At 40.9% G+C, this 26,186-nt stretch overlaps 1 protein-coding gene across 1 annotated transcript; it reads right to left on the bottom strand.

The window, feature by feature from the left end:
- Positions 1–996: 996 nt before the first annotated feature.
- LOC135458950 (scaffold attachment factor B1-like) lies at positions 997–26,153 on the bottom strand. Its single transcript, XM_064734464.1, has 21 exons — positions 25,714–26,153; positions 24,362–24,449; positions 23,376–23,440; positions 23,085–23,291; positions 21,130–21,189; positions 20,510–20,537; positions 19,105–19,609; positions 18,625–18,674; positions 15,678–15,778; positions 11,781–11,930; positions 11,609–11,685; positions 10,617–10,756; positions 10,224–10,315; positions 9,781–9,887; positions 7,412–7,705; positions 4,956–5,093; positions 4,447–4,489; positions 2,731–2,852; positions 1,759–1,871; positions 1,616–1,667; positions 997–1,363 (listed from the first exon to the last, which is right to left on the bottom strand). Exons 1-21 carry the CDS (start codon positions 26,044–26,046, stop codon positions 1,234–1,236), a joined length of 2,895 nt encoding a protein of 964 aa, XP_064590534.1. The 5' UTR covers positions 26,047–26,153; the 3' UTR covers positions 997–1,233.
- Positions 26,154–26,186: the final 33 nt, after the last annotated feature.

The following is a 26,186-nucleotide window of genomic DNA, read 5'->3' as shown; positions in this document are numbered from 1 at the left end:
TCTCTAAGGAATTCCTGACATTGATCTGGAGAGTTTTCCTCTCTCTGGCTTTGCTACAAACCAAATGGAAGCACTTGGAGCAAAGCCCAGCATGTACAAACAGGACACTGCACCTCTGCTATGCTCAGAACTTGCTGCACACTTTTCAGGATCTTCTGTACCAATTCTTTGATGTTTGCTCTCCAAAGCTTTATCACTGTAATTTGCTTTTTCCATTGATGAATGAAAAAAAATCTTCATGCAAGTCATAAAAAACCCTTTCTCTAAAGATAGAAAAACCCCAGTGACCCTACAAATGAAATAACAGGAGGCTTTTTTCCTCTTGGCATCATGAAAACCATTTTAGGGTAAGGCTAAGGTCGTGTTGCTCCAGAGATGTCTGCACAAAGACAAATTACAACATGGATATGACAAAGCAACATCATTTGCACCAATCTTGATCATGTCAGTTCCTCAAAACAAAATTATGCAGCAGCCCCAATATCTTTTTTTATTCATAATCTTAGTTGGTTTGAGCAGAAAAATTCTGCTCAAACAGAATTTTTGAAATTTCTGCTTAAACAGAAATTATGAACTGCTAGGTAAAATTAGTGGGGTGTAAGACTGGTGGAGTTTTGGATTACCCTGATCTATCAGAAGCTGAATAAAGCAATCCTGACAAGCACCTCTGAGCTGTCTCTGACAGAAGCTGTGCTGCCATCACAGAATTTAACTCCTTTTTCAGACATTATATTACACATGACAGCAGATGAATAGAATTCTTCACCACTTGCCCTGCAAGCTCCTGTGGCAATTCTGCAGTGGCAGGGCATCAGACTTTGGCAGCTGTGATCCACAAACGTTCTCTCATGGGTTGGTAACTGGCAGCTGTGGTAAAACACAATATTTCACTATTTCTGGGAGTGCAAATGGACACCTGTAAGGCATTTTGACACTTCATCTTTGAAACAATGTTAAGCTGAAGAAATCTGTTTGACAGGAACTGCTGAAACAAAGTAACTGTAAACTGGTGTTTATTCATGGAAAATGGAATGCTTCATTAACAAACATTTTTAAATGGGATATGAACAACACCTTACAAAACAAATGAGTTCACATTGGATTGAGTGACATAATATGGCAGCAGCTTAAAAAAAATTACACTTACAGTAGCCCATAAGTTACAATTAATGGTAACCCTGGGGTAACAGATTTGTTTCACTTTTGCCACCTTGCATTAAAAACCAAACCCAGTCAGTAGCGACGGTTGAACCGAGGATCGTTGGGTCTGTTTGCCCTTTCCTGGCCAGCAAATCCTTCTCCTTGCATTCCTCCTCCGTGCATGATCTGACTCTGATTGCCACCCTGCATGAAACTGCCACGCCTGCAAAGGGATTCACACATTTCAGTATTCTCAGGCTGGTACACTCAGGTTGCTAGAATGGGTGTTCTATTTGTTTTCATTCTTCCATAAATTGCATTAGATAAAAACCATGGGGATATTTAATTATTCATTGATATTTAAATAACAAATCAGATAGATTTTATGGGAATATCAGTTTTCTTTTGCCAATTTAAATAGAAGGAATGTCCCTTAACAGGAAAACCAACACTTTGCTCCTTTTAAAGTTCTTACCCTGACATGCCTCCACGATGCATCACATGGCCAGGTCTGCCTCTACCGCCACCTAAAAAAGTTCAAACAATCCCTTTATATCCACAGCAAGAGTTTTACTTCAAGGATAATGTCTGAATTTTCTTTTTCACACAGGAGCCTACCTTGCCATCTCTCATGATCCCGTCCTATCATCCCTCCATCCACGCTGCTCTGCCACGAACGATCTTGGTGCCCCTCAAACTTCCGACTGTGATCTCCCCAGTCACGTCCATCCCTGTGAAAACGTGAAATTCCCATCTTCTCACACCAGCCACAGCACATGGAATAGATTTGTGTTTGAATCTAAGTCACAGACTTACTCAAATGTCTTACCAAGGCTCATGTGAATCTTATATTTATATTGCTATCTGTTAAGTAAAATCTCAGAAGAATTTTTCTGCTCGAACCAACTAAGATGATGAATAAAAAAGATACTGGGGGAGAACCACTATCCTGAAACTAGCAAGGTTTATAGGAATGCTAGTTAAAATTTGTCACAGACTCATTTTATGAAAAATCCTTTCCTTAGGATTTTTCCTCCTGAGAAGCTGAGAGGCCTCAGGAACAAAATGTAAAGAATGATTATCTGCTGCTGTGGATGCACCAGGTGCATCTGTGATTGGTCTCATGTGGTTGTTTCTAATTAACGAACAATCACAGTCAGCTGGCTCAGACTCTCTGGTCAGTCACAGGATTTTATTATCATTTCATTCCTTTCTATTCTTAGCTAGCCTTCTGATGAAATCCTTTCTTCTATTCTTTTAGTATAGTTTTAATATAATATATATCATAAAATAATAAATCAAGCCTTCTGAAACATGGAGTCAACATTCTCATCTCTTCCCTCATCCTAAGCCCGCTGTGAACACCATCACAAAAATTAATGGCAAGCATTATGACTTTAAGATGTGAAGTTATTAAAAAGATCAGGTGAGTGCATGTTTTGATGCATAAGGCATCAAATATCTGCAGTCCATCCAACACACCTTTGGTGAAAACTGGAAAAAAAAATAACATATTCCAAAAACTCTGACATGTGGGAACACTCCTTAGGTGCAGGAGAAGGGCTTTGAAGAGGTGCTGGCAGCACTAACCGTGACTGTGGGGGGATCCCTCTGCTCTCACTCATCCTCCTGTCGGAGCCGTAGCTGCCCCAGCTCTCCCGCGAGTCCCGCGAGTGCCGCTCGGGGCCCCCGTGCCGCTCGTCTGGGTAGTGCTGCAAGGACAGAGCTGTCACACACCTGCTCAGCTGGGACCTCCATTCACCCTCAGCTGCGAGGGCAGGCACCTCCTCACAGCTGCTCAGGCTTTCCTGTCGGTTTTCGGCTGTTTGGAGGGCCTGGAAAGGCCCGGGGTGGCCTTGGGGCAGCCCGCGTATCGAAGGACGAGAAGAGGCTTCAGTTCTTCTTTCGGTTTTTATGTTTATTAATTGTTTATCTAAAAGATTTTCTTTCAGCCCGACAGAGCTCTGCTCAGCAGCCAGCCATGAGCACACTGTCCTGCCCTCCGGACAGTCACCTATCTTTATACCCATGGTTACGTGTACAATATTTATCATTTTTCCCCAATACCTTTCACCCTTATTGCCCAGTGCACTTTTAGTAATGACCAATCCTAAAGTGCCACCATCACCACAGAAGATGGAGGAGAAGAAGAAGAAGAAGAAGGACAGGACAGGCCCCAATTCCTCCATCTTACTTCTCTAAACCCCCCTGTACAGAAATCCTAAACCCTGTGTTTCACTCTCTAATTAACCAATCCCTTCACCATTCACCCGGTGAAACCCTCCTGTCCTCATACAGGTGTCGTCTCCTGTGTGGGATCAAAGTGCAGCCACCAGACACTTCTGGAACATTCCAGGACTCCCGAGCCCCCCAAGGGTGCTCTCGGTGGCACCTCAGTCCTGAGATGCTGAGATCCCACACTTTCCCAGGGGGTTCTGAGGATCTCCCCAGCCAGAGACATCACAGGCTCTCCAGGCAGCCTCTTACAGAGCTCCCGGTTAAAGGGGACTGGAATCCTCTTCAGATGCAACTGTGTTCCAGTTTGTGGCACCTTGTTACATCTCACCCTCATCCTCCCTCCCATCAGTTATTGATGCACATTGGGAAGATCAGCCCAGGACTTTGCATTTCCTGCTCTTGACCTTCAGGATATTCCCATCAGCCCAACTCACCCAGCTCCCTCCAAACCTCACAGGAAAGGCCACTAAGGATTCTATGAAATTCAAGTCACTGCTTGAATGAGGCCTGAAAGTCTTTCCCCCAGCCCTCAACCACAAACATCTCTACAATTCAGCTCTTATTACCATGTAACCTCACAGAGTGAATTTGTACTTTGTACCTTTGCCTCTTCTATGCATTCTTTCAGAACACTGTATTTTGACACAACTCACTTGCTTTGATTTCTATCAGAACAACTATATCTTTTATAATAAACAAATACTCAAATTTAATTTAATCTTATTGAAAACAATCTGATTATTCCAACATATTTTGGTAGATATAATGTAATTCTCAACTACTTAAATGTAATCTGACACACACATACTATAGAAAAGCAGGTTATAAGATGTAAAGATATTTCTGTAGCTCTATAAAGCTTTCTATGCTTTCACTATAGAAAAGCAGGTTATAAGATGTAAAGATATTTCTGTAGCTCTATAAAGCTTTCTATGCTTTCACTATAGAAAAGCAGGTTATAAGATGTAAAGATATTTCTGTAGCTCTATAAGGCTTTCTATGCTTTCACTATAGAAAAGCAGGTTATAAGATATAAAGATATTTCTGTAGCTCTATAAAGCAACTCACTTGTCCATCCCGATCTCCCATCATTGTTCTGGATCCATCTCTCCTAGAAACAGACAATTAGAATCAGACTGTGATAGTAAAACACACAGCAGTTTATAAAAATCCATTTATTTAACAACACAGATGAAAAATCCTGCTCTCACATTGTGCCATATTATCCACAAAAGGCATAAACAGCACATATGGAAAATGTGCCACATTTTGGATTCCTGGGAAACAGAGTTAGTCCTAATGTATAAACCAAAACATTCTTGTTAAAATTCTAGGTGCCTACAATATTATTTTTCAGAATCCTATGAATGTGTGAAACAGCATTGGAAAAACACTCTGACCAAGCCTGGGAGAAGCTTTAACTCATGGCACAGTACAGATATTTTCATGGTTTTAGAAAAGAAATTCCACAGCCACTAAGGAGCCACTTGAAAAATAAAATGCAAACTAAGCAGAGAGTATAGGAGCAAAATGTGACATGAAATCCATATTTGTGTCAGCAGAGGTGAGACACCAACCTGTCTATTGAGTGCTCCTGGTAGCGGCCACGGTCCCTGTGGTCGAAGTCATGGAAGCGATCCTGGCGGCTGAAGTCGGAGTGGTACCTGTCATTCATGGCCATTCGTTTTGCCTCTGGCCAGTATGGATCATCCCTCCTGGAACAAAGAACAGACTCATTTCAGCCCACAGAATAACTGCCCGTGGCTGCATTTCTCTCCACAGAGAAAAGCAAGGCACAACTTCCCAAGGATATTTTCTGGGAATCGCAGCGAGGAACCTCAGAGAAAGAAATAACAATTCTTATCTCAATTGCTGCTCCTCTTGTTGTGCACAAGTGGAATTCTCTCTCACAAGAGAGTTTACCTGAAGGGAATTGGTAACTGGATTTTGGTGTGTTTGGATTCATTGACCAATTGAATCCGTGTGTGTCAGGACTGTCGGCTGACAGTCACGAGATTTGTGAGTGCTTGTGCAGATTCAGTCAAGATGTAGTGAAATACAGTATCATAAAGTAGTTAATTAGCCTTCTGATATCAATGGAGTCAGATGTGTCATTTCTCCCTGCCACAAGGGTATCTTTGATACTCAATAAATGCCTTTTGATATTGTTCCTCCTCCCAGATCAAAAGAAGGCAAATTAAGTTCAAAAGGGCATTGAAAAAAAACTGAGCTATTAAACACAACCATCTCAATGCAACAGCAACTGCTGAGAGCACTTGTATGGCTTTTTCCAGTCCAGGCAGATGAGACAGAACCTGGCAGTGACATTTCCCACTGGCCCCATCAGGATTTGGTGGCTTTACCTGTTGTAGTGTGTTTTTATACTTTGTAATAGTTTTATTTTTGTATCCTTGTATTTTTCCCAAATTGTTTACCCCAGATTGTACCCCCTCCCTTTACCTGTGTAATCCCTTTCCTTTGCTGAGATCATCCCCAAATCCCCACCCTGGCTCTGTGTCACTCACTCAGCATCCCATCCCCTCCATCCAGAACTTTCAGTCCAGGATGTTGAGTGATCAGCCAGAGGCCAGGGGTCAGCCCCCATAAACTGACCTAAATGTCCATTTCCCAGTATCCATCCCTTAGGGTTAATAAAAGGTTATCTACTTTAGGTTTCCATCTCCCTTTAAATGTAACCTTGGCACCTCTCCCAGGGCTGTCAGCAGGAGCCCCTTGAGGTTCCTAAAGAGCTCCTGAATAAACCTTGGATTAACCCTGCTAAGAGTCGGCCCCTTCATTTTCTGCTGTTGTTCCAGTGTCTCTTGTGCAGGTGATCAGCTTGGCTGCCTTTGGTACTGTCCTGGGTTGACTATATGATGCTTTTATCCCCAATCATCTCATTCTGTTTATGTTGAATAATAATAAGTTTTGTACCTTTAAGAGTGTTCCAGAGAGTGAAGGGGGAGAGAGAAGAAGCAGCAGTTTGTTTTCAGACACTGCACTCACTCCTCCACATTCCTGCTGCTGACTGTGTTGTCTGCGGACAGACAGCGGGACAGAGAGCTCTTCTTTTGCTTTTTAGTTAGTGTTAGCTAGCTATGTTTCGTACCTCCAAATATGTATTTCTATTGGATAGCCGGGTTTCCCTGCCTTCTTCCCCCCTTTTCCCTTAAAACCCTCTCCTGCCCCCTGTTTGGGGCCATTTGCTGGGAGGTCCCCTCCTTGTTGGTTCTTCTGTAATAAACCGACAGTTTACCCCCAGCAAGTGGTCGCCTCCTAATCCCTGGACTGTTCCCTGGAAACACTGAGAGAGTGTTTCCCCTGGACTGTTCCCTGGAAACACTGAGAGAGTGTTTCCCCTGCTGTTCAGTGGCTTGGGGCTGGCTGGGGTTCCCTCAGTTGCGCGGGGGCGTGAACGGCCCTGGATCCGACTCTCTGGTGAGGGGTGAAGGCCAGGGCCCCTGTGCATCCGAAGCCAGCCCCCCTCGGCGGCTTTGGCCTCAGGCTGAGCTGGGTGATAGCTCAGAGCAGCGCGGTGAGAGACGAATTAGGAGGCGACCACTTGCTGGGGGTAAACTGTTGGTTTATTACAGAAGGACCAACAAAGAGGGGACCTCCCAGCAAATGGCCCCGAACAAGGGGCAGGAGAGGGTTTTAAGGGAAAAGGGGGGAAGAAGGCAGGGAAACCCGGCTATCCAATAGAAATACATATTTGGAGGTACGAAACATAACTGATACACTAAAGTAACCAACTGTTATAAATCATAGGAGGGGCTCCGGGGCTACAGCCAACCATAACTCCCAGAGAAAGGAAAATTCTCGAAACCTGGGAGGAGAAAAAGAGTGATTGACTGACCCCAAGGAGGAAACAACTTTCACTTTATAAGAGAAACCAAGGGAGGAGCAGTTTCATTTCCATAGCAACATAACTGGCAGGGTAGCAGCAGGAAGTAATACAGAAAATGGGGGGAGCAAACTAACGAACTTAAGAACACACCACAGCACTCAGTGGCACTCAGAGCACAACACTCACCTGCCATCTATGTCATAGGGTCTCCTCATGGCGGATCTGCGCTCCTGCTCGTAGCGCAGCTGCTCGTGCTGCCGCCGCAGCTCCTCCCTCTCGCGCTGGATGCGGTCCTGCTCGCGCCTCCTCTCGTGCTCGATGTGCATCCTCTCCCTCTCCAGCCTCTCCCTCTCCATGCGCTCGCGCTCCAGGCGCTGCCGTTCGATCTCCAGCCTCTCGCGAGCGATCTCCAGCCGCTCCCTCTCCTCGCGCTCGCGGATGCTCTGCAGGTGCTGCTGCCGCTCGCGGCGCTCGCGGGTGCTGCGGAGCAGAGACAGAAGGGACACAGGCAATGCTTCAGCCAAAAGAGTGCTAAAAATTCAAATTACAGTGGCTGCAAACTTGCATCATCCCCTTGAAATTAATACGTGTGGAGGGAAGACACGCAGTGTACACAGATTTATTTAGAGATTGATCAAATGATTCCCACAAAACCCACAGGGAAATATTCTATATGGTCAGGAGAATCTGAACCCAAATGCTCACAAATACTGCTATATGGTCAGGAGAATCTGAATCCAAATACACACAAATACTTCTATATGGTCAGGAGAATCTGAATCCAAATACACACAAATACTGCTATAAGATCAGGAGAATCTGAATCCAAATACTCACAAATATTTCTATATAGTCAGGAGAATCTGAACCCAAATGCCCACAAATACTTCTATAGGATCAGGAGAATCTGAATTCAAATGTTCAAAAATACTCCTATAAGATCAGGAGAATCTGAATCCAAATGCCTAAAAATACTGCTTTGGGAACAGGAGAATCTGAATCCAAATGCTCACAAATATTTCTATATGGTCAGGAGAATCTGAATCCAAATACACACAAATACTGCTATAGGATCAGGAGAATCTGAATCCAAATGCTCACAAATACTTCTATAGGATCAGGAGAATCTGAATTCAAATGCCCAAAAAGACTGCTATGGGATCAGGAGAATCTGAATCCAAATACTCACAAATATTTCTATATAGTCAGGAGAATCTGAATTCAAATGCCCAAAAATACTGCTATATGGTCAGGAGAATCTGAATCCAAATACACACAAATACTCCTATAGTATCAGGAGATTCTGAATCCAAATGCCCACAAATACTTCTATAGGATCAGGAGAATCTGAATCCAAATGCCCACAAATACTTCTATAGGATCAGGAGAATCTGAATCCAAATGCCTAAAAAATCTGCTATATGGCCAGGAGAATCTGAATCCAAATACACACAAATACTCCTATATGGCCAGGAGAATCTGAATCCAAATGCCCAAAAATACTGCTTTGGGAACAGGAGAATCTGAATCCAAATGCCCACAAATACTTCTATAGGATCAGGAGAATCTGAATCCAAATGCTCACAAATACTTCTATAGGATCAGGAGAATCTGAATCCAAATGCCCAAAAATACAGCTTTGGGAACAGGAGAATCTGAATCCAAATACACACAAATACTCCTATAGGATCAGGAGATTCTGAATCCAAATGCTCACAAATATTTCTATATGGTCAGGAGAATCTGAATTCAAATGCCCAAAAATACTGCTTTGGGAACAGGAGAATCTGAATCCAAATGCTCACAAATACTTCTATAGGATCAGGAGAATCTGAATCTAAATACACACAAATACTCCTATAGGATCAGGAGATTCTGAATCCAAATGCTCACAAATACTTCTATAGGATCAGGAGAATCTGAATCCAAATGCTCACAAATACTCCTATAGGATCAGGAGAATCTGAATCCAAATGCCCACAAATACTGCTATAGGATCAGGAGAATCTGAATCCAAACGCCCACAAATATTTCTATATGGTCACAAGAGTCTGAATTCAAATGCTCACAGTTCATTTCTTACATTGAAATAAAGTATCTGTGAAGAATATTTTATTTTTGTGAAGAAAGGCAGGATGGTATTGTGGATAATGATTCCTGAGTTAAAGCTCAGGAATTTAACTAGAAGGGAGAAAGTTTTTCCTCCTCTGTAAAAATAAAAAACCATTTTCCTCCTGTTTAATCTGACTACTTTTAGGTGAGAAATAGAAGTTTTGTAATGTGTGGAGAACATGGAATCCAGGTCAAGCAATTGAAGGATGGAAACTATCACCTTTAAACATTATGAAACCTATGAAGAATATGAAAACAAAACAAAAAAAGCCCTATCAAAAATAATTAAATACCTAAGTTCAGTTCAACAGATACCCATAAAAATATAACATAATTACAAATGGGGAAAAGAAACTGTAAAAAAACCATGTTTTGTTTGATTAGAAAGGAAAATTGTATCTATTTTAGGATGAAAGCCCTCACAGTGTCAGTGCTGCTCTTACCGGCGCTGCTCTGCCTCCCTCATTTTCCTCTGGGCTTTGATTTTGTCAAAGGGAACAATCCCCTGTCTCTCTCTGCTCTCTGATTTCCGGTCCTGGCTCTTCACACTCTGTATTTAAAAGAGAAACTTTAATTTATCAAAGAACAAACATCACAACTGAACAAGCATCACTCTGAGCTCTGTTTCCATTTCACATCTCAAAGCTTGGTCTCTGCTTTTTTCCAAAAGCTGTTTTTTCACATTACAGACACCATATATTAAACAGTGATACCTTGCCCCATTTATTAGGCAGGATTTGAGTGCTGTATCAGCCAAATAAGAGGGATTTTATTAATTAAAACCATTTTATAGAAACTCTAATTGGACAAACTGGCAAGACAAGTGTGGGTTATACAGAGCCTGGCAGGATTCAGGATTTATTTTCCATGCAGAAGCATCACTTACTCTGTCCTTGGATGTAGTGGAGGTTTTCACACTAATAACAGGTTCTCCTTTGGATTTATCCATGACTACTGTTCTCTCTGTTCCTTTACTTCCTAAATGAATCAGAAGTAGAAAGAAAGGAATTTTATGACCTACAGCACTCATTGCTACACCATGCTCACTAAAATGTGAAAATTGACATTTAACTCTCTCTTCAAAATCAATTTTTTCACTCCACCTAATCCAGGCACCTCTTCTATGGATTGCACAATGTCAAACATCTCCCCTTCCCCTTATTCATTCTGAATTTCCACCCAAGAATCTGAAACAATCCCAGTATCTTTAGAAAGAACTACCTACAATTAAATATTCCTACATCAACATATCTGTATAAAAAACCAACAATCCAATTACCTGATTTAATAGTTTTAGACTGATCTGATGAACCAGACTTCTGGTCATCTTTATCTTTTTTTTCTTTTTCATCTTTATCTTCTGTTTTTTTGGAATCATCTTTTTGATCAGATTTCTCATCTCTTTTAGCACCACCAGGTCTGTGGATAAATATTGATACAGATGAGATTAATACAGAGTAAGAGAAAAAAAAAAATCAAGGGAAATGCCAGCAACAAAGTAGAATTCTGATGTGATAACAATTATAATGAGATTTCCAAATATTTACTTCCACAACTTCCTGCACCATATTCAGACTATCCAAGTAGTCAAACTTGCCAAGGATTCAGGATCTCAATGGAAGCATGAAGACAAATTCACCCCACTTTGTGCTTAATACCCACAGAGTTTCTTACCCAACAGGACAATGAACCATTTTTGTCAGGCAAGTGGGTGAAATAATAGCAAGAAATTCTCAGCAAGCAGCATTGAACAGAAGTTATGCCTCAAGAAGGCAAAGTTCTCAGTGTTTAATTCACTCCTAGTGCCTCTTTCAGCAATGCTAGAGAGGAAGAGGAACAGATCTGGAACAGATCTTAGATAATTCTGTTTTAACTGTTTGAGACCTGGAGGAAACCCTATTCCAGTGAGACAGGAGGTAATGAGGAAACAGTGACACACAGATCAAAATTCTCATATCTTTCCTACAGATTTAAGACATGAAAGCCCCACAATCATTCCTAAACCTCAAATATGGCTAAATTAAAAATTAAAATTAAAATTTAACGATGTGCTTGAAAATGCAACCTTTCAATGCCTACTTTAAAGCACACAATAGGAACATTTTAATTTAGGCACTGCACATCAACTCAACTCTGTCTTGTAGTAAAAGCTGTATTTCTTTTTTCAATTTTTGCCACAGAAATTCTTACTGTAATTTAACTTTTCTCTGACATCAACACAGGCTGAAGCACAGCAAAACACCTTTGGTAGGAGAATTTTGAACACAGTACCTCTCACTGACTGTTTCTCTCTTTGCTTCACTCTCTTTTTTCTCACTTGTCTTCTTCCCAGCGGGTTCATTTTTTGCCTGAAATTTATTTTGCACATCATCAGCTGAGAATGTGGCCTCGATCATTTGCACAATCTGCTGGGAATTCAGCATCTCTGAGGCCCAGTACTCACTTTTTCCACAGAAATGATCTTGCCATGCAGCTCTGTCTTGTGCAGGTGGGTGATGCACTTGGTGGCCTCCTCAGCCGTGGACATGGTGACAAAGCCGTAGCAGCGAGCGCCGGGGCTGCGAGCGTTGGTCACCACCTTGGCCCCCACCACCTTCCCAAAAAAAAATGGAATTATTCTCCCTGAGACAGATCCCCAGGGTTAAACAGCATCAACTACAAGCTCCATTTCTGCTTTTTTAATTCCTGGGCACTACCAGGCAGGAAAGTTCTTGTTTTGCATTGTTCGGAGCCAACCATGCTTCTGTTACTGATGGAATGCTACAAAAGCTGAACCAAGAGATGGGAGCTAAAGATTGAATTCTTTTCCTGAGAAAGACCTCCTAGCTGACAATAAATTTGTTTTAAACCTTGCATTAACAACATCACATTACTTTAGTATAAAACAGTAAATATCAATATAAATTTTAAAGCAATTTCCACATTAATGCTCAGCTGCTAAGTACCAAAAAATTGGAATTACTCTTCCTGGGACAAGTCCCCAAGGTTAAACAGCATCAACTGCAAACTCCATTTCTGCTTTTTTAATTCCTGGCCACTACCAGGCAGGAAAGTTCTTGTTTTGCATTGTTCGGAGCCAACCATGCTTCTGTTACTGATGGAATGCTACAAAAGCTGAACCAAGAGATGGGAGCTAAAGATTGAATTCTTTTCCTGAGAAAGACCCCCCCAGGTGACAATAAAATTTATTTAAAAGGCATCTAACTTTACATCAACAACATCATTTTGCTTTAGTATAAAATAGTAAATATCAATACATATTTTAAAGCAGATTTCCACATTAATGCTCAGCTGCTAAGTGCGAAAAAAAATGGAATTACTCTCCCTGGTGAAAAGTCTCCAAGGTTAAACAGCACCAACTGCAAACTCCATTTCTGCTTTTTTAATTACCAGGCAGGAAAGTTTTGCTTTTGAGATTCTGATTTTGATTCTGCTTAAGAAGGATGCAATGCTTGGAGCCAACCATGCTTCTGTTACTGATGGAATGCTACAAAAGCTGAACCAAGAGATGAGAGCTAAAGATTGAATTCTTTTCCTGAGAAAGACCCCCCAGATGAAAATAAGTTTGTTTTAAAAGGCATCAAACCTTGCATTAACAACATCACATTGCTTTAGTATAAAATAGTAAATATCAATACAAATTTTAAAGCAATTTCCACATTAATGCTCAGCTGCTAAGTGCGAAAAAAAATGGAATTATTCTCCCTGAGACAGATCCCCAAGGTTAAACAGCACCAACTACAAGCTCCATTTCTGCTTTTTTATTCCTGGCCACTACCAGGCAGGAAAGTTCTTGTTTTGCATTGTTCGGAGCCAACCATGCTTCTGTTACTGATGGAATGCTACAAAAGCTGAACCAAGAGATGAGAGCTAAAGATTGAATTCTTTTCCAGGGAAAGACCTCCTAAGTGACAATAAATTTGTTTTAAAAGGCATCTAACTTTACATCAACAACATCACATTGCTTTAGTATAAAAGAGTAAATATCAATATAAATTTTAAAGCAGATTTCCACATTAATGCTCAGCTGCTAAGTGCCAAAAAAATGGAATTACTCTCCCTGGGACAAGTCCCCAAGGTTAAACAGCACCAACTGCAAACTCCATTTCTGCTTTTTTAATTACCAGGCAGGAGAGTTTTGCTTTTGAGATTCTGATTTTGATTAACAAGGATGCAATGCTTGGAGCCAACCATGCTTCTGTTACTGATGGAATGCTACAAAAGCTGAACCAAGAGATGGGAGCTAAAGATTGAATTCTTTTCCAGGGAAAGACCCCCCAGAAGAAAATAAGTTTGTTTTAAAAGGCATCTAGCTTTACACCAACATCATTTGGCTTTAGTATAAAATAGTAAAAATCAATACAAATTTTTAAGCAGATTTCCACATTAATGCTCAGCTGCTAAGTGCTGAAAAAAATGGAATTACTCTCCCTGGGACAATTCCTTAAGGTTAAACAGCACCAACTGCAAACTCCATTTCTGCTTTTTTAATTCCTGGGCACTACCAGGCAGGAAAGTTCTTGTTTTGCATTGTTCGGAGCCAACCATGCTTCTGTTACTGATGGAATGCTACAAAAGCTGAACCAAGAGATGGAGCTAAAAATTGAATTCTTTTCCAGGGAAAGACCTCCCAGCTGACAATAAATTTGTTTTAAAAGGCATCAAACCTTGCATTAACAACATCACATTGCTTTAGTATAAAACAATAAATATCAATATAAATTTTAAAGCAATTTCCACATTAATGCTCAGCTGCTAAGTGTGAAAAAAAATGGAATTAGTCTCCCTGGTGAAAAGTCTCCAAGGTTAAACAGCACCAACTGCAAACTCCATTTCTGCTTTTTTAATTACCAGGCAGGAAAGTTTTGCTTTTGAGATTCAGATTTTGATTCTGATTAACAAGGGTGCAATGCTTGGAGCCAACCATGCTTCTGTTACTGATGGAATGCTACAAAAGCTGAACCAAGAGGTGGGAGCTAAAGATTGAATTCTTTTCCTGAGAAAGACCCCCCAGATGAAAATAAGTTTGTTTTAAAAGGCATCTAGCTTTACATCAACATCATTTGGCTTTAGTATAAAATAGTAAATATCAATATAAATTTTAAAGCAATTTCCACATTAATGCTCAGCTGCTGAGTGGCACCTTCCCTTCAAAACCTGTTTATGTGTTCCTGCTGAGGCAGACCAACAATGTTATCTGCAATCTTTAGGAAACATGAAGTTCCCTCAAAAATTAGAGCTTGAAAAAGTCACACAAATAATGTTTATAGATGCTCAGATATTCAGTACAGCTCACTTTGTAATACAGAAATCAATCCTATTTTAGGAGAGATGTTTTAGTACAGCTGAATAAAGAACCAACTTCTGAGCATTTGCTTTATTGCACATCTACTTCCAGGAAGCTCTGCCTCTGTTAACACCCTAAAGAAAATAACAATATTTTATTTAAATGACTCAATGGTACCAGGACATCTATTAGGGCCAAATGCTAGGCTGGCTGTTTAATTTTTAATTAAATTAAAAGTTTTGTGGCACTTCTCCATGACCAACAATTTAGGTTACCAGATGGAATTCTAAGCAAATCTTACAAGGTTTTATCAGTGCCATGACTTTCAAACTCCAAGCTGTGCTACAACCATTAATTTTTGTACCTATTTGTAAAATCATATTGAAGTTCCAGAGAATTTTTATCAGTAAAACATCCAATGGTTGATTGGCAGCACACACAATTTGTTTTTATTACAATCTGCTGGTAGTAATCTGTAAATAGGATTCAGAGGTCTGACAAAAATCCTCATTCATGGCTTTGGTATCAGCTTTTTATTGAATTCTTTCAATTTTCCAGTTGATATTGATATTTTGTCTGTCCTTAACAGCAACTGCAAAACCAAACAAGTGTTTTTCAAAGGAACTGCCAACTCCTGATAAATTAAAATTTAAGTTACTGAGGCAATTTCTAAGATTTTCCCCAGTAATTCTGTCTCAACATTTACTGCATATTTACTTAGTCCTAAGGAAATCTTTAATAAGCATTTAATTCAATTGCCTGAGAATTTTCAGGTGAAAATACCACACTGCAGCACAGAAGTGTGTGTATAGTTACTATTTCAAATGGAATTTTATATTTATTTTTATATATTCTGGGCAACAGAATAAAAAACCTCCAGTCATTCAGTGTGTATTTACCTTGATATCCCACAGTATTTTTGGTAACTGGAATCTTTTCATGGGTACTTTCAGTGATGAGAGTTTTAAAAGTTTTATTAACAATTTCAAATAAACTTGTGCAAACAAACCACACAGCAAAATAAAAAACAAACCAACAAAAAGAACTCCTTACCTTGCCATATTTGCTGAACAGATTCTTCAGATCTGTAGCTCTGGTGGTGGAAGCCAATCCACTCACCCAAAAGTTTCTACCAGAACTGCCAGCACTGCGACCTGGGTGGGAAAACAAACAGAAAAACCAAAACATACCCCAAATCCTAATTATTGGGATTAATTATGTGAATTTAAACAGAGCAGGATCACAAATTTTTAATTTTTTAAAATCACAGAGCAAGTGAAATGCATTGTGTGATATTCTGCTCCCATGATTTGCTTTGCTGAAGGTAAGGAGCAGTACAAGTGCAAAAATTTGGGTGGAACTATGAGATTTGATATAGAAATATTTTATATCATTCTTCAAGAAAGCAACTGGATTAGGGCACCTCTGAATTAATGAGGTCCTTAAAAACATGCCAGGATAAATCCAAGTAATTTACAGAACACAGAAGAGTTGTGGGAACTGTGTCTGCACCCCACATGTGCTTTTTATATGAATTAATTTTTATCTTCTCTCATTTTTATCTTAACTCCAAGGGAATGCTGATGCAGAATTCCTCAAGGAAAAAGTCACCACTAAGAAACCAAGAATTTCTCTTTCTGCCCACACAGATCCATAGCTGGGATTCAGTCTGACCTAGGAATTTAGGAAATCAGACCTGGCCTGCTGAAACCATGCAAGAATTCCAGCAAATCCCTGGGGAATTGTGATTAAATTACCTACAAAAGTGATTTAATTAATGCTGATGAATTTGCCAAGTCTGAACAGCCACCATGAAGTGATTAAAGATGAACTTCAGGCCAAGGTTCAGTGTTTGCATGAAGCACTCACACAAGGATTCTGCTCCCTCTGAAATGTCTGTCTGTCCTTCTGTCAGTCTGGGCAGCTGCAAGGCCTCAGTGAATGGGTTTCAATCCAACTCCCTGCTTCTATATTTCTGTTTTGGGGGTTTTTTTGGTGATAAATGGAATTTTACAGAAGTCATTTTTCCCAGAACCTTTCCAAAATGTTATTTTATTTGGGTGCCTTTCCATCTTTTACAACCTGATAATTTCAGTCACTGGCACAAGTAACTGAGAACACAGTTAACATTAAATTTATATTTAATTATTTTATTAATAAATAATAAATATTTTATATTTAATTAAACTAATATTTAAACAGGTTTCCTAGGGAAGAATGCAGTGATTTGTATCAATCTCTTACAAAATATCCAAAAAGAGGTGATTTTTGTATAAAGGTGAGCACACTTGTGCCATCATTTATCTCAGAAGTGCATGCACACAAACACATGGGAGATGCATTGTGCTGGTATTTTTAAAAAGCTGAGCCAAAGGCTTTGAAGCTTTTATTCCACACATTTTTACAATTTAAAAATTACTGTCTGGCACCAGAATCCTGGAGAAAGAAAAAAGTGCTCCTTTTTGTCTTTTCTATTTTACCAATGAGTTTTTTAAGATTTTTAAAATCATGTTAATATCTTTTTTGATTAAGGATTGATCAGTCTTAATGTCAGGTTTTGCCCTCCTACAAGACTTTAAAAAGTGCTCCTGCAATGGTTCTGCACTTTTAAAACATGAAAATATTGAACTTTGAACCAAGAACAATGCAGGTATTGGGAGTGAACCATCAACACTGGAGAAATCTTTCAGCTGTGCATCCATCAACAGCCAAACCCAGCAGGGTGAGCTCATAAATTTCTTTTTCTGCACTCTTGTTGACAGTTTTTAGAATTCTTGCATGGAATATGGAAAACTCTTCATCCTAAATAAAACCCTCTCATACAAATGGGCAAAAAGCAATGGATGAGTCCCACCTGAATTGTACAGATTATTTTAGGTTTTTTCTGGCTCAGTCACTTTGCAGAGAATGTTCCACAGCCAAGCAGCTCCCTCTCACTGCTGCTCACAAAGCCAGAACATGAATAAAACAAATATTGTGGAGCACAGAGGAATGCAGGAACAAGGGGATTCCAGACACCCAAATTCCTGAAGGCTGCTCTGAAAGCAAACTCATGGAAGGGTGTTCTCAGGCCACAAAAATAATGCACTTAAATCCTCAAGTAAAGGACAGCATGCACAGAAAACTCCTTGAAATATTCTGAAATAAGAGAACTTGAGATTGCAGACTGGAAGCAAGAGGTGAATTGCAGCTTGTGCAAACAGGAATAACCCAGATCTGGGAAAAAGCAGCTGACAGGGAGGTGAGTCTGGGTTGTAAAACCCAACTCAAACCAACCCAATTCCTCCTCATAATGAGTTTCTTGATTTTTATAGGAAATGCTGGAACTTCCATAGTTTAAAGTGCTGAAGTCCTGCCAGCAGCATGTAAGAGAACAGAGCTGCAAAGACTCAGCTGCTTGGTTATTAAAAGCAAGAAGTATAAAGGAATCTGTCATTGATTAAAATAAATTCTTCTTGTTTATGATGCCTATTTGCACCATAGATAGGATCTGTGTGGAAGTTTAATAAAGTTTATTAAATTTTTTATTAATATATATATTAAATTATATAAATAAATTAAGAAGTTTAATAAAATCAATATAATTTCAAGGCAACATGAAGCTGTAATATTTGTGGCATTGAAATATGTGAATACTGGATCCCAAATTACTTCAGCAAAACAGAAAATGGGAAGGAGAATTCCAAGTGTATAGTAAAGCAAACAATTGAAAAAGGTTCCTAACAGCTGTTAGTGGGCATCTCCAGTGCCAAATAACCATAATTGTCATGTATTAACATTGACCTTTCAAAATCAAGCTACAAACACAACAGTGCAATGCACATGTCCTGAAAAATGCATAAAAGGAAAATACTTATTTAGACATTACTATGCAGAAAGAGGTGAATTTATGTTATTTAACAGCTGCATAGATTGCAATCAATTTCTACTGAAATAACCCATCCAAGACAAACAGCCATCCAAACAATCATTCAAGTTCTACATCTAAAAACAAACATACCTTTCTCATCTTTTGAGATTATCTTTGTATCTCTGTCCTCCTCAACAGGGCTAAAGACAAAACACCACATTATTCAAGTCAGAAAGAAAAGTGACTAAATATAAACTATGAAAAAAGCTAAAATTAAATACCTACCAGAAAATATGTTGGAAACAAAAACACACCTTTGTATACTGGATTTAAGAAATCTGACAAGAAATAACGAAGTCAGATTCTTAAACAGACTTACATTAAGAAGATGATTACAAATAAGACTAATTTGGGAAAACAACCTTTGAAGGTTGATGAAGGAAAGAAATCAAACCCACTGCGTTTAAAAAAAATAAAAAATATCTGCACATGGAGAAATAAAAGAGACCTTTAGGAATAGGCTACAATTTCATCAGTCTCGGAGGCCAATTGAAGGAAACAGCTTATTCGCATCACTTAAGGACCAATGATAAAAGATAGCATCTGGTCTAGAACGGAGAAAAAACAAACCTCTTTTTCTGATCAGCGCCCTCACTGGCTGAGGACTCTTTAGTGGCAGGGGAAGATTCCTCAGAATTAGCTTTGTCTTCTGCTCTCTTGCCATCTTCTTTGCTAGCTCTGGCTTCGGCACCTGCGCCTTTCTCCGCTGCCTCCCCACTAGAGGCTTCCAGGCCTTGGGAGCGTTTGCTACTCTGATCGCTTAGGGTCTCTACCACTACACCTTCAGAGTCCGGGGCCTCTTCCTCGGGGCTCTGTTCACTTGTCTCCCCTTTTGCTACCACTAAACGCTTTGCTTCCTTCCTTGCCAAAGCTTGGGCCGATTTGCTGTCCAAAGCTAAAGCATCTTCCTCCAGCTGAGCGGCAGCGAGAGCGTCCTCTTCCTCAGCCAGCCTCTTGCCTGGCCCCGCGTTACTGGCTTCCTGCGCACGCGGCCGCTCCGCTTCGGGAGGTTGTTCTTCGTTAAGTAGCTCAGATTTACAAGTTTCCCCCAAAATGTCGAGTATTTTCTCATTTTCTACGGATTTAACAGGAATAGAATGGCACAAGATTTAATCACCAGGGAAATACAGCAAATCACAAATGTGGAACTGGCATGGCTGCCACACTAACACCAAGAGAACTGCTAAGCTACACAGAGATTGGAAAACCCTAGTGTACACAGTGTTACACCTACCACGCTCACTGCTCTCTCACACCCTGCCAAATCAGCCCTAGCACCTCAACAGCCAAGAAAAATGCCCCCACAGATTTAACAAAAAACTTCAGGCTCAGCCTTCATATTCTTCAGCAAATCGTTCAGCTCTGTTTCTTCTCTAGTTAGCTTCCAGAGTCCGAGATGCTTAACTGAACGTATCAAGGCACTGAGAGTTCAATTTTTAAATTTCTGTGAAATTCTTTTAGCAGAGACAGTCCAACATGAGAACTGGGCATCTTCTGATGGTGCATGAGTGTGTTTGCAGTCCAGAAAGGGAAAAGTATCTGTATGAAATTTCCATGAAGAAACTCTCTTCTTTCTTCTGTATCCAGTAACTAATCTTTACACTTTAATGCCCTACAATATCTTTTTACTGCTTTCACTGCTCTCTACATAGTAACAGAGTTAAGGTGTGTGCAATATCACAAGATCTGTTTACAAGTAGAATATTTAGCTTTTATAACTGTGATTAAACTTCTCTAAATCCACTTATGTAGTTTAACAGGTTTTTAAACCATTTCATTTCACTGGAAGTATTTCAAGCATCACTTCACAGATCTGGGGATATGATTGGGTTTCCAATCTCTATGACCCTGCATGATCTGGATTGTCCATTATAAAAATAATGCAAATTATGTTTGTTTGCTTGGGTTTTTTAATAGTTAATGGTTTAAAAAGTATTAGTTGAAAAGACAGGAATATGTTTTTCTTTAACAGTACCTGGCTCCAAGTGTAGCTTCTCCATTTTCTGTTTAGGAAAAAAAGACCACAGAATGAGGATTTTATAAAATGTATTTTCTAACACAGAGTAATAACAATTCCCTGCTCAATCCCAGAATTGAATACTAAATAAATTCATTTATCACATTTAGCTCTTTTTTCTCACCATCCACTGGAAAGGAATATTTTATATAAGGAGTATTTTATATTTTCCTTTCTGGCACAATAAAGCCACATCAAAATATCAGCCATAACTGCATTCTCCAAAATAAATCTGAATTATAAAGAGACCAATAAAGTATCTTTGTGTACCACCACTCCAACTACAGAGTAAAAAACAAACCCAGCTACTACTGCATATAATTGTGGGAGAGAGAAGAAATCAGCAGTACAGCCCCTTTTTATCTGCCTGAAAGTGAAGGAAATCTTGAGAGCTGACTGAAAAGTAGGGAAAAAACCCCAGGGCACCCTCAATTCACACACTGTGCTGGGCAAGGTCTTGGATTCTGGTATAATTTAATTTTCATTATGGTCAATTTTGGTTTTTTGCAGTATGAGAACTCAGTAAATATTAATATTAAAACATACAGCTATGAAATAGAGCTACATTTTCAGTTTACCTTCATTTCAATTAAATCTGAAGAGGCTTCTAAATTGTTTTCAATCTCATCATAATCTTCCTAAAAGAGTAAAAAAGGAATGAAAGTATTTCTTACCAAAAGCAGCTTAAGGAGAATACACCTGTACTTAAAGCAGAAATATTTTAATCTCAATTGATACTTCAGAGTGTGACCCAGAAATGAGGAGCAATGTGTGAACATACCTGATATTTAAATATCTTTCTCCAATTAATTTTCATTTTAATTTCAACAGGACATTGTCTATTTCAAAGTTACTCTTAGAGTCTTATTTCACATTTCTGTTGTTACTGAACATGTTTTTTTTCACTTTCCCACTTTTTAACTTTAATTTCTAAATGAAAAAAAGTTAGAAATGAAGCTGACTTAGGTTTATGAAATGAAAATATACCCCAAAAATCTTTTTTTCTTTAATGAGGGGAGGGTAAGATGCAACCAAAACTCATCCATTAGATGAAGTTAATTTACAGAATATCACAAAATTAATTTCAAGTTAAGGGAATGCTGTTGCCACTCTGTTTAGTCCCACAAAAGGGGAGATTCTCTCCAAGCCTTTGTGTTTGTTTGGTCTGTTGGGGCACTGAAATCCCTGCTAGGGGGGACTCAGTGGAAAATTGCAGCTGCTAAGCCACAGAGCAGCTGTCAGCCCAAGGAAAAGACAGAAGATTTCTGGTTGTTGACCCAGCTCTGTGCCAAGGGTCACCTCAGATGTCACACTGGTGTCACCCACCCTCACTGATGGAAAACCAGAGTCACACAAACTCCACCTGAATGTACAAATAGTGTAAAAGTGAGTTAAAAGTGGGGAGAAGTTAAGGAAGGCTCCACTGCCACACTCTGAACCTGACTTTTCCCCTTTAGGGATGTCTGGTGGGTAAGAATTGTACTCTGAGTGTGATGAATGATGAACTCCAGGCAGCTTCTGGTAGGAATTAAAGCTGGTTAATATGGGGGGTTGTTTTACAGATACCACCAGCAATCCTGGAACCTTAACCTGCTGTGATTTTTCATTAAATTAATGCTGTTATTCCATAAAGGGATCAGTGTGAGTCCTGATGTGCCTGCAGTGAGTAAGAGACTCAGCTGAGGAGAGCTGGGACAGGGGGCTGGGACTGGGTCCCCCTCCCCAGGGCACTCCCAGTGAGGGGTGCCCAGAACACGATGCTGATTTTGTGGGTTTTGGCTTTCCTGTGGCACTGACAGACCAATCAAACTCAAAGGCTTGGAGAAAATCTCCCTTTTCAGGTGACAGAAAGTAAATAAGAAGTTGAAGCAGATACACAGGCACCAAAGAAAAAATATGTTCTGTTCAATGACTGAACAACCTAAAACAAATAAAAACAAACCCACAAGAATCCAAAAAGGATATTTGGGGAGTGAATGTGACACATGGATAACCCTGTGCTGTCTGCAAATGACATTGCAAGCTGCTCTCAAAACCAAATAAAAGCCTGACAATGCCAGAACAGGGCAACACAGGAAGTTCTTGTTTTATCACTCTCTATGAGAAAACAGAACACCACAGCTTCCTTAAACCAGAGCATTATTTCTGCAGAAAAAAATATCCAAATTACCTGAGTTGAACATTTATTTCTCTCTCCCCATATATATAAATGCCTAGGTGTGTGCACATATACACTTTAACATGTATAACATACAGACAGAAGAGGGAATACAGAAACTAAAACAGCATTTTCAACTCCAGGCTCCTTTCACAGCAAGCAAAGCTGCAAGGTAAGGAAGATGGTGATTTGTCTACTGAGAACATTTCAAGCCTCAAGAATATTTACAAGAATAGGACATGAGAGCTGTGAATGGGGAATACAAACCAGATCACATTCATGTCCTGTGTTCTACTGCACTGAAATCCCTTCTTCATGTGCCCATATCTCCATCAAATATCTTCTGAAAAATTACAAAGACCTCTCCTCACTCACCTCATTTTCTGTTAGCTGATCAGGAAGCTCTTTCATTTCTGCTTCAACATTATCTTTGTTATCAGACAGGGAATCGAGAATATTGTCAGGACTGTAATCTTCCCCACAGTCCACAGCACTGCTGTTATCTATCTCAGCTTCATCAAGCACACTGATATCCATCATGTCAATGTCCTGCAAGGTGTCCAGATTTGCTTCAATATCCTCCTACACAGAGAAAAATGTAAATGTGTGTTTATTGCAGGTCACAAAAGGCACATTCTTAGTAAATACAATCATCATTTCACTGACCTGCCCATCTCTGGAGTTTTCTTCTAGACCATTGTCTTCCACACCTTCTTCTTCTGGCTTTCTTCCTACAAACAGTAGCACTGCAGTGAGATGTAGCACTACATTTTGTACTTTGTTTAAGCTTTTGTGAATTATCTGTTACAAAAAGTAATCCTTGAAAAAGCTGATTCAAAGTCTGGGTCTGTGTGGATGTAACTGAGGCCCCCTGGCCACCCCATAAAAGCAAACAGCATGAACTACCAGCAGTATTTTTTTTTAAATGCTACAGTATTTTTCTAAAGCTACAGTCTCATTGCACAACACTTCAATACCTAAAAAGACACAACAGCCTCTGGGTAATCCATTTAAAAGTAACACCTTAAGATTGTTATGAAAACACCTCCCTTAATTAAACGGATTTAAGAATTAAGTGTTCACTTTCAAGATCTTGAACGTACAAATCACATTTATGCACATCTGTCACCTCCATCTCGTACTGCTATTCAAAGACAACAGCTCTTTTTCTATTTTTAGCCCCTCTGTCTTAAAAAAGCAGCTTAATAATCTGTTTCTCATCAGAAAATATTTTAAGAACTAGTTATCAGCAACTCAATAAGCCACATGTAAAACGGTATGTACAACACTTAATATTTTGAAGCAATATATAGTTAAATATAATTAAAGTTTACAAATTATAGAGGCTTCCATGAAGCTTATGCTGCAGTTGCTTGCTCTGTGCTTGACACAATTCTACTCATGGTCACAAATACAGCAACACCTACAATTTACAGTTTCAGCTTTGAGTTTCAAAACTTCCTAATAAAACACAGGTTTAAAGTTGTGATTGCTCATTAATGCAAGAGAGTTTTGCCATTTTCCACAAAGTAAAACGTAATTTTTTTTTCAAATTAAACCAATTCAACAGGAGAAAACAAGTTTGTATGCCAAGTTCTAGCACCATGCAAACAGATGCAAACAGTGGAAGTGCAAGCATCCAGACACTGTACCTTTGCTAGTTCTTTTTGGCATTCTCTTTGTGGTCAGCTCTGAGGCCACAGGAATTTCATCAGGATCTCCTCCTTCCTCCTCAATGGCCTGTTGGAGACAGCAGGATGATATCCAGTATGATTTGCTGCTGTGCATTTCTACTGGCTTTGGATGGGCCAGTTAATTCCCTTCACAACAGCTGACAGGGGGCTGTGGTTGGAGTTTGTGCTGATAACAGAGTTATGTGGTGCTTGGCTTCCTGCTAGGGTTTAATCACAACTGCATTCTTTAGGATTTTTCAGAGAGAAATATTGGTGTCCCTCCCTAGCTCAGGACATACAGCCAGGCAGCTGTATCACCTGTCAGAAATGCTAAATAACAGGGTGCAACACATCCCCACAGGCAAATCAAGCTACAGCTGGGGAGCAAAGCTCCCTGCTCTGCAGATAAACACATTAACAGTATAAAACCGGGAGAGACTCTCACAGGAGATCAGGAGAATGAGGGTTTTTTTTAATATGCAGGCTTGTTAGACACCTTAAAAGAGCCAAGGCTGAGCGTACTGTTCTGGCCTCATGGAAGTCTGTGGGAACACATTCCAGAGAGGTCAGAGAGATGGAACAAGGTCAAGTGTAGCGGTGCCAAGCATCAGGGCAGAAACTGATGCACAGAAAGTTCTACCTCAATAGGAGCATAAAATTCTTTACAGTGCAAGTAAGCATGCACTGGAATAGATTGCCCAGGGAGGGTGTGCAGTCTCTCTCACTGGATGAAAGTACTGTACCATGGGTTCTAGGACAAAACCCTGCTGGAGCAATGACCCAGTGTGATTCCTTCCCAGCTTACCGATTCCGCGAACGGCTCAGAGAAACACGAGAACGGGTACGGGGAAGAGGCCCGTGTGTGTGGGTCGGGGGAACCGGAGAGTAATGCGGGGAAGGACGCGCGGACACCGGGGTCAGGCGGTGACGGACAGGCCGAGGCCATCTCACATTGCACCCAGCGCAACCCGAGCCGCCCTCAGAGCAGCGATGGAGAACAGGCGCCCACACCACAGAGCGGTGCCACAAAACAGCGCGAAGGCAGCAAAGGGGACAGGCCAACAACACCCCGCGGGTGCCCGCAGCAGCAGCGGAGCCCCGCTCCCCTCAGCCCTCAGCGCCGGCCACACTCCCTTCAGCCCTCAGCGCTGGTCCCGCTCCCCCCTCAGACTTCAGCGCCGGCCCGGTTCCCCTCAGCCCTCAGCGCCGGCCGCGCTCCCCTCAGGGTCCCGGGCCCGACTGCGCACGCGCCCAGAGCGCCACAGACAAAGGACCCGGATGGCCGCACGCCGCTCTCCCCCCCCGCTTCCCCCGCCGCGCTTCGCCCTCACCTTCCTCAGCCGCTCCATGAGGACGCTCTTGTTGCCGCCGCTGTCCAGGTTACGCCGCTTGAGCTCAGCCCGCAGGTCGATGACTCGCAGCTCGCTCAGCCGCCGGGTTTCAGGTTCCGAGCCAAAAGCTGCGGACCCACCAAGGGATGTGAAATCCCCCAGTCCGGCCGCTGATTGACTCTCCGCCATCAAGGCCCCTTCGATATTTGGCCTCGAGCCCGAACGCGCAGCAGAACACGGCGCAACCCAGCAGCGAACCTGGCGATCACGGCACAAAATGGTGGGGAGCGAGACGCGCCGAGGGGAGGGGGAAACAAAGCGCGCTGTGCGCATGCGCGAGCGGGACTGAGCGGGCGGGGCCTGGCGGGAGAATCGCCCCGCGCAGGCGCAAAAGGCGTCGCCCGCGTCCAAGGACGGCTCGCGAGCTCTCGCGCATGCGTGGGAGAGGGGACCGGGGGCCGGCCTGCCGCGTG

The sequence above is a fragment of the Zonotrichia leucophrys genome, chromosome 28 (genome assembly GCF_028769735.1).
Source record: "Zonotrichia leucophrys gambelii isolate GWCS_2022_RI chromosome 28, RI_Zleu_2.0, whole genome shotgun sequence".
NCBI lineage: Eukaryota > Metazoa > Chordata > Aves > Passeriformes > Passerellidae > Zonotrichia > Zonotrichia leucophrys.
Note: the sequence above shows the minus strand (reverse complement) of the source record. Positions and strands in the feature narration are given on the sequence as shown.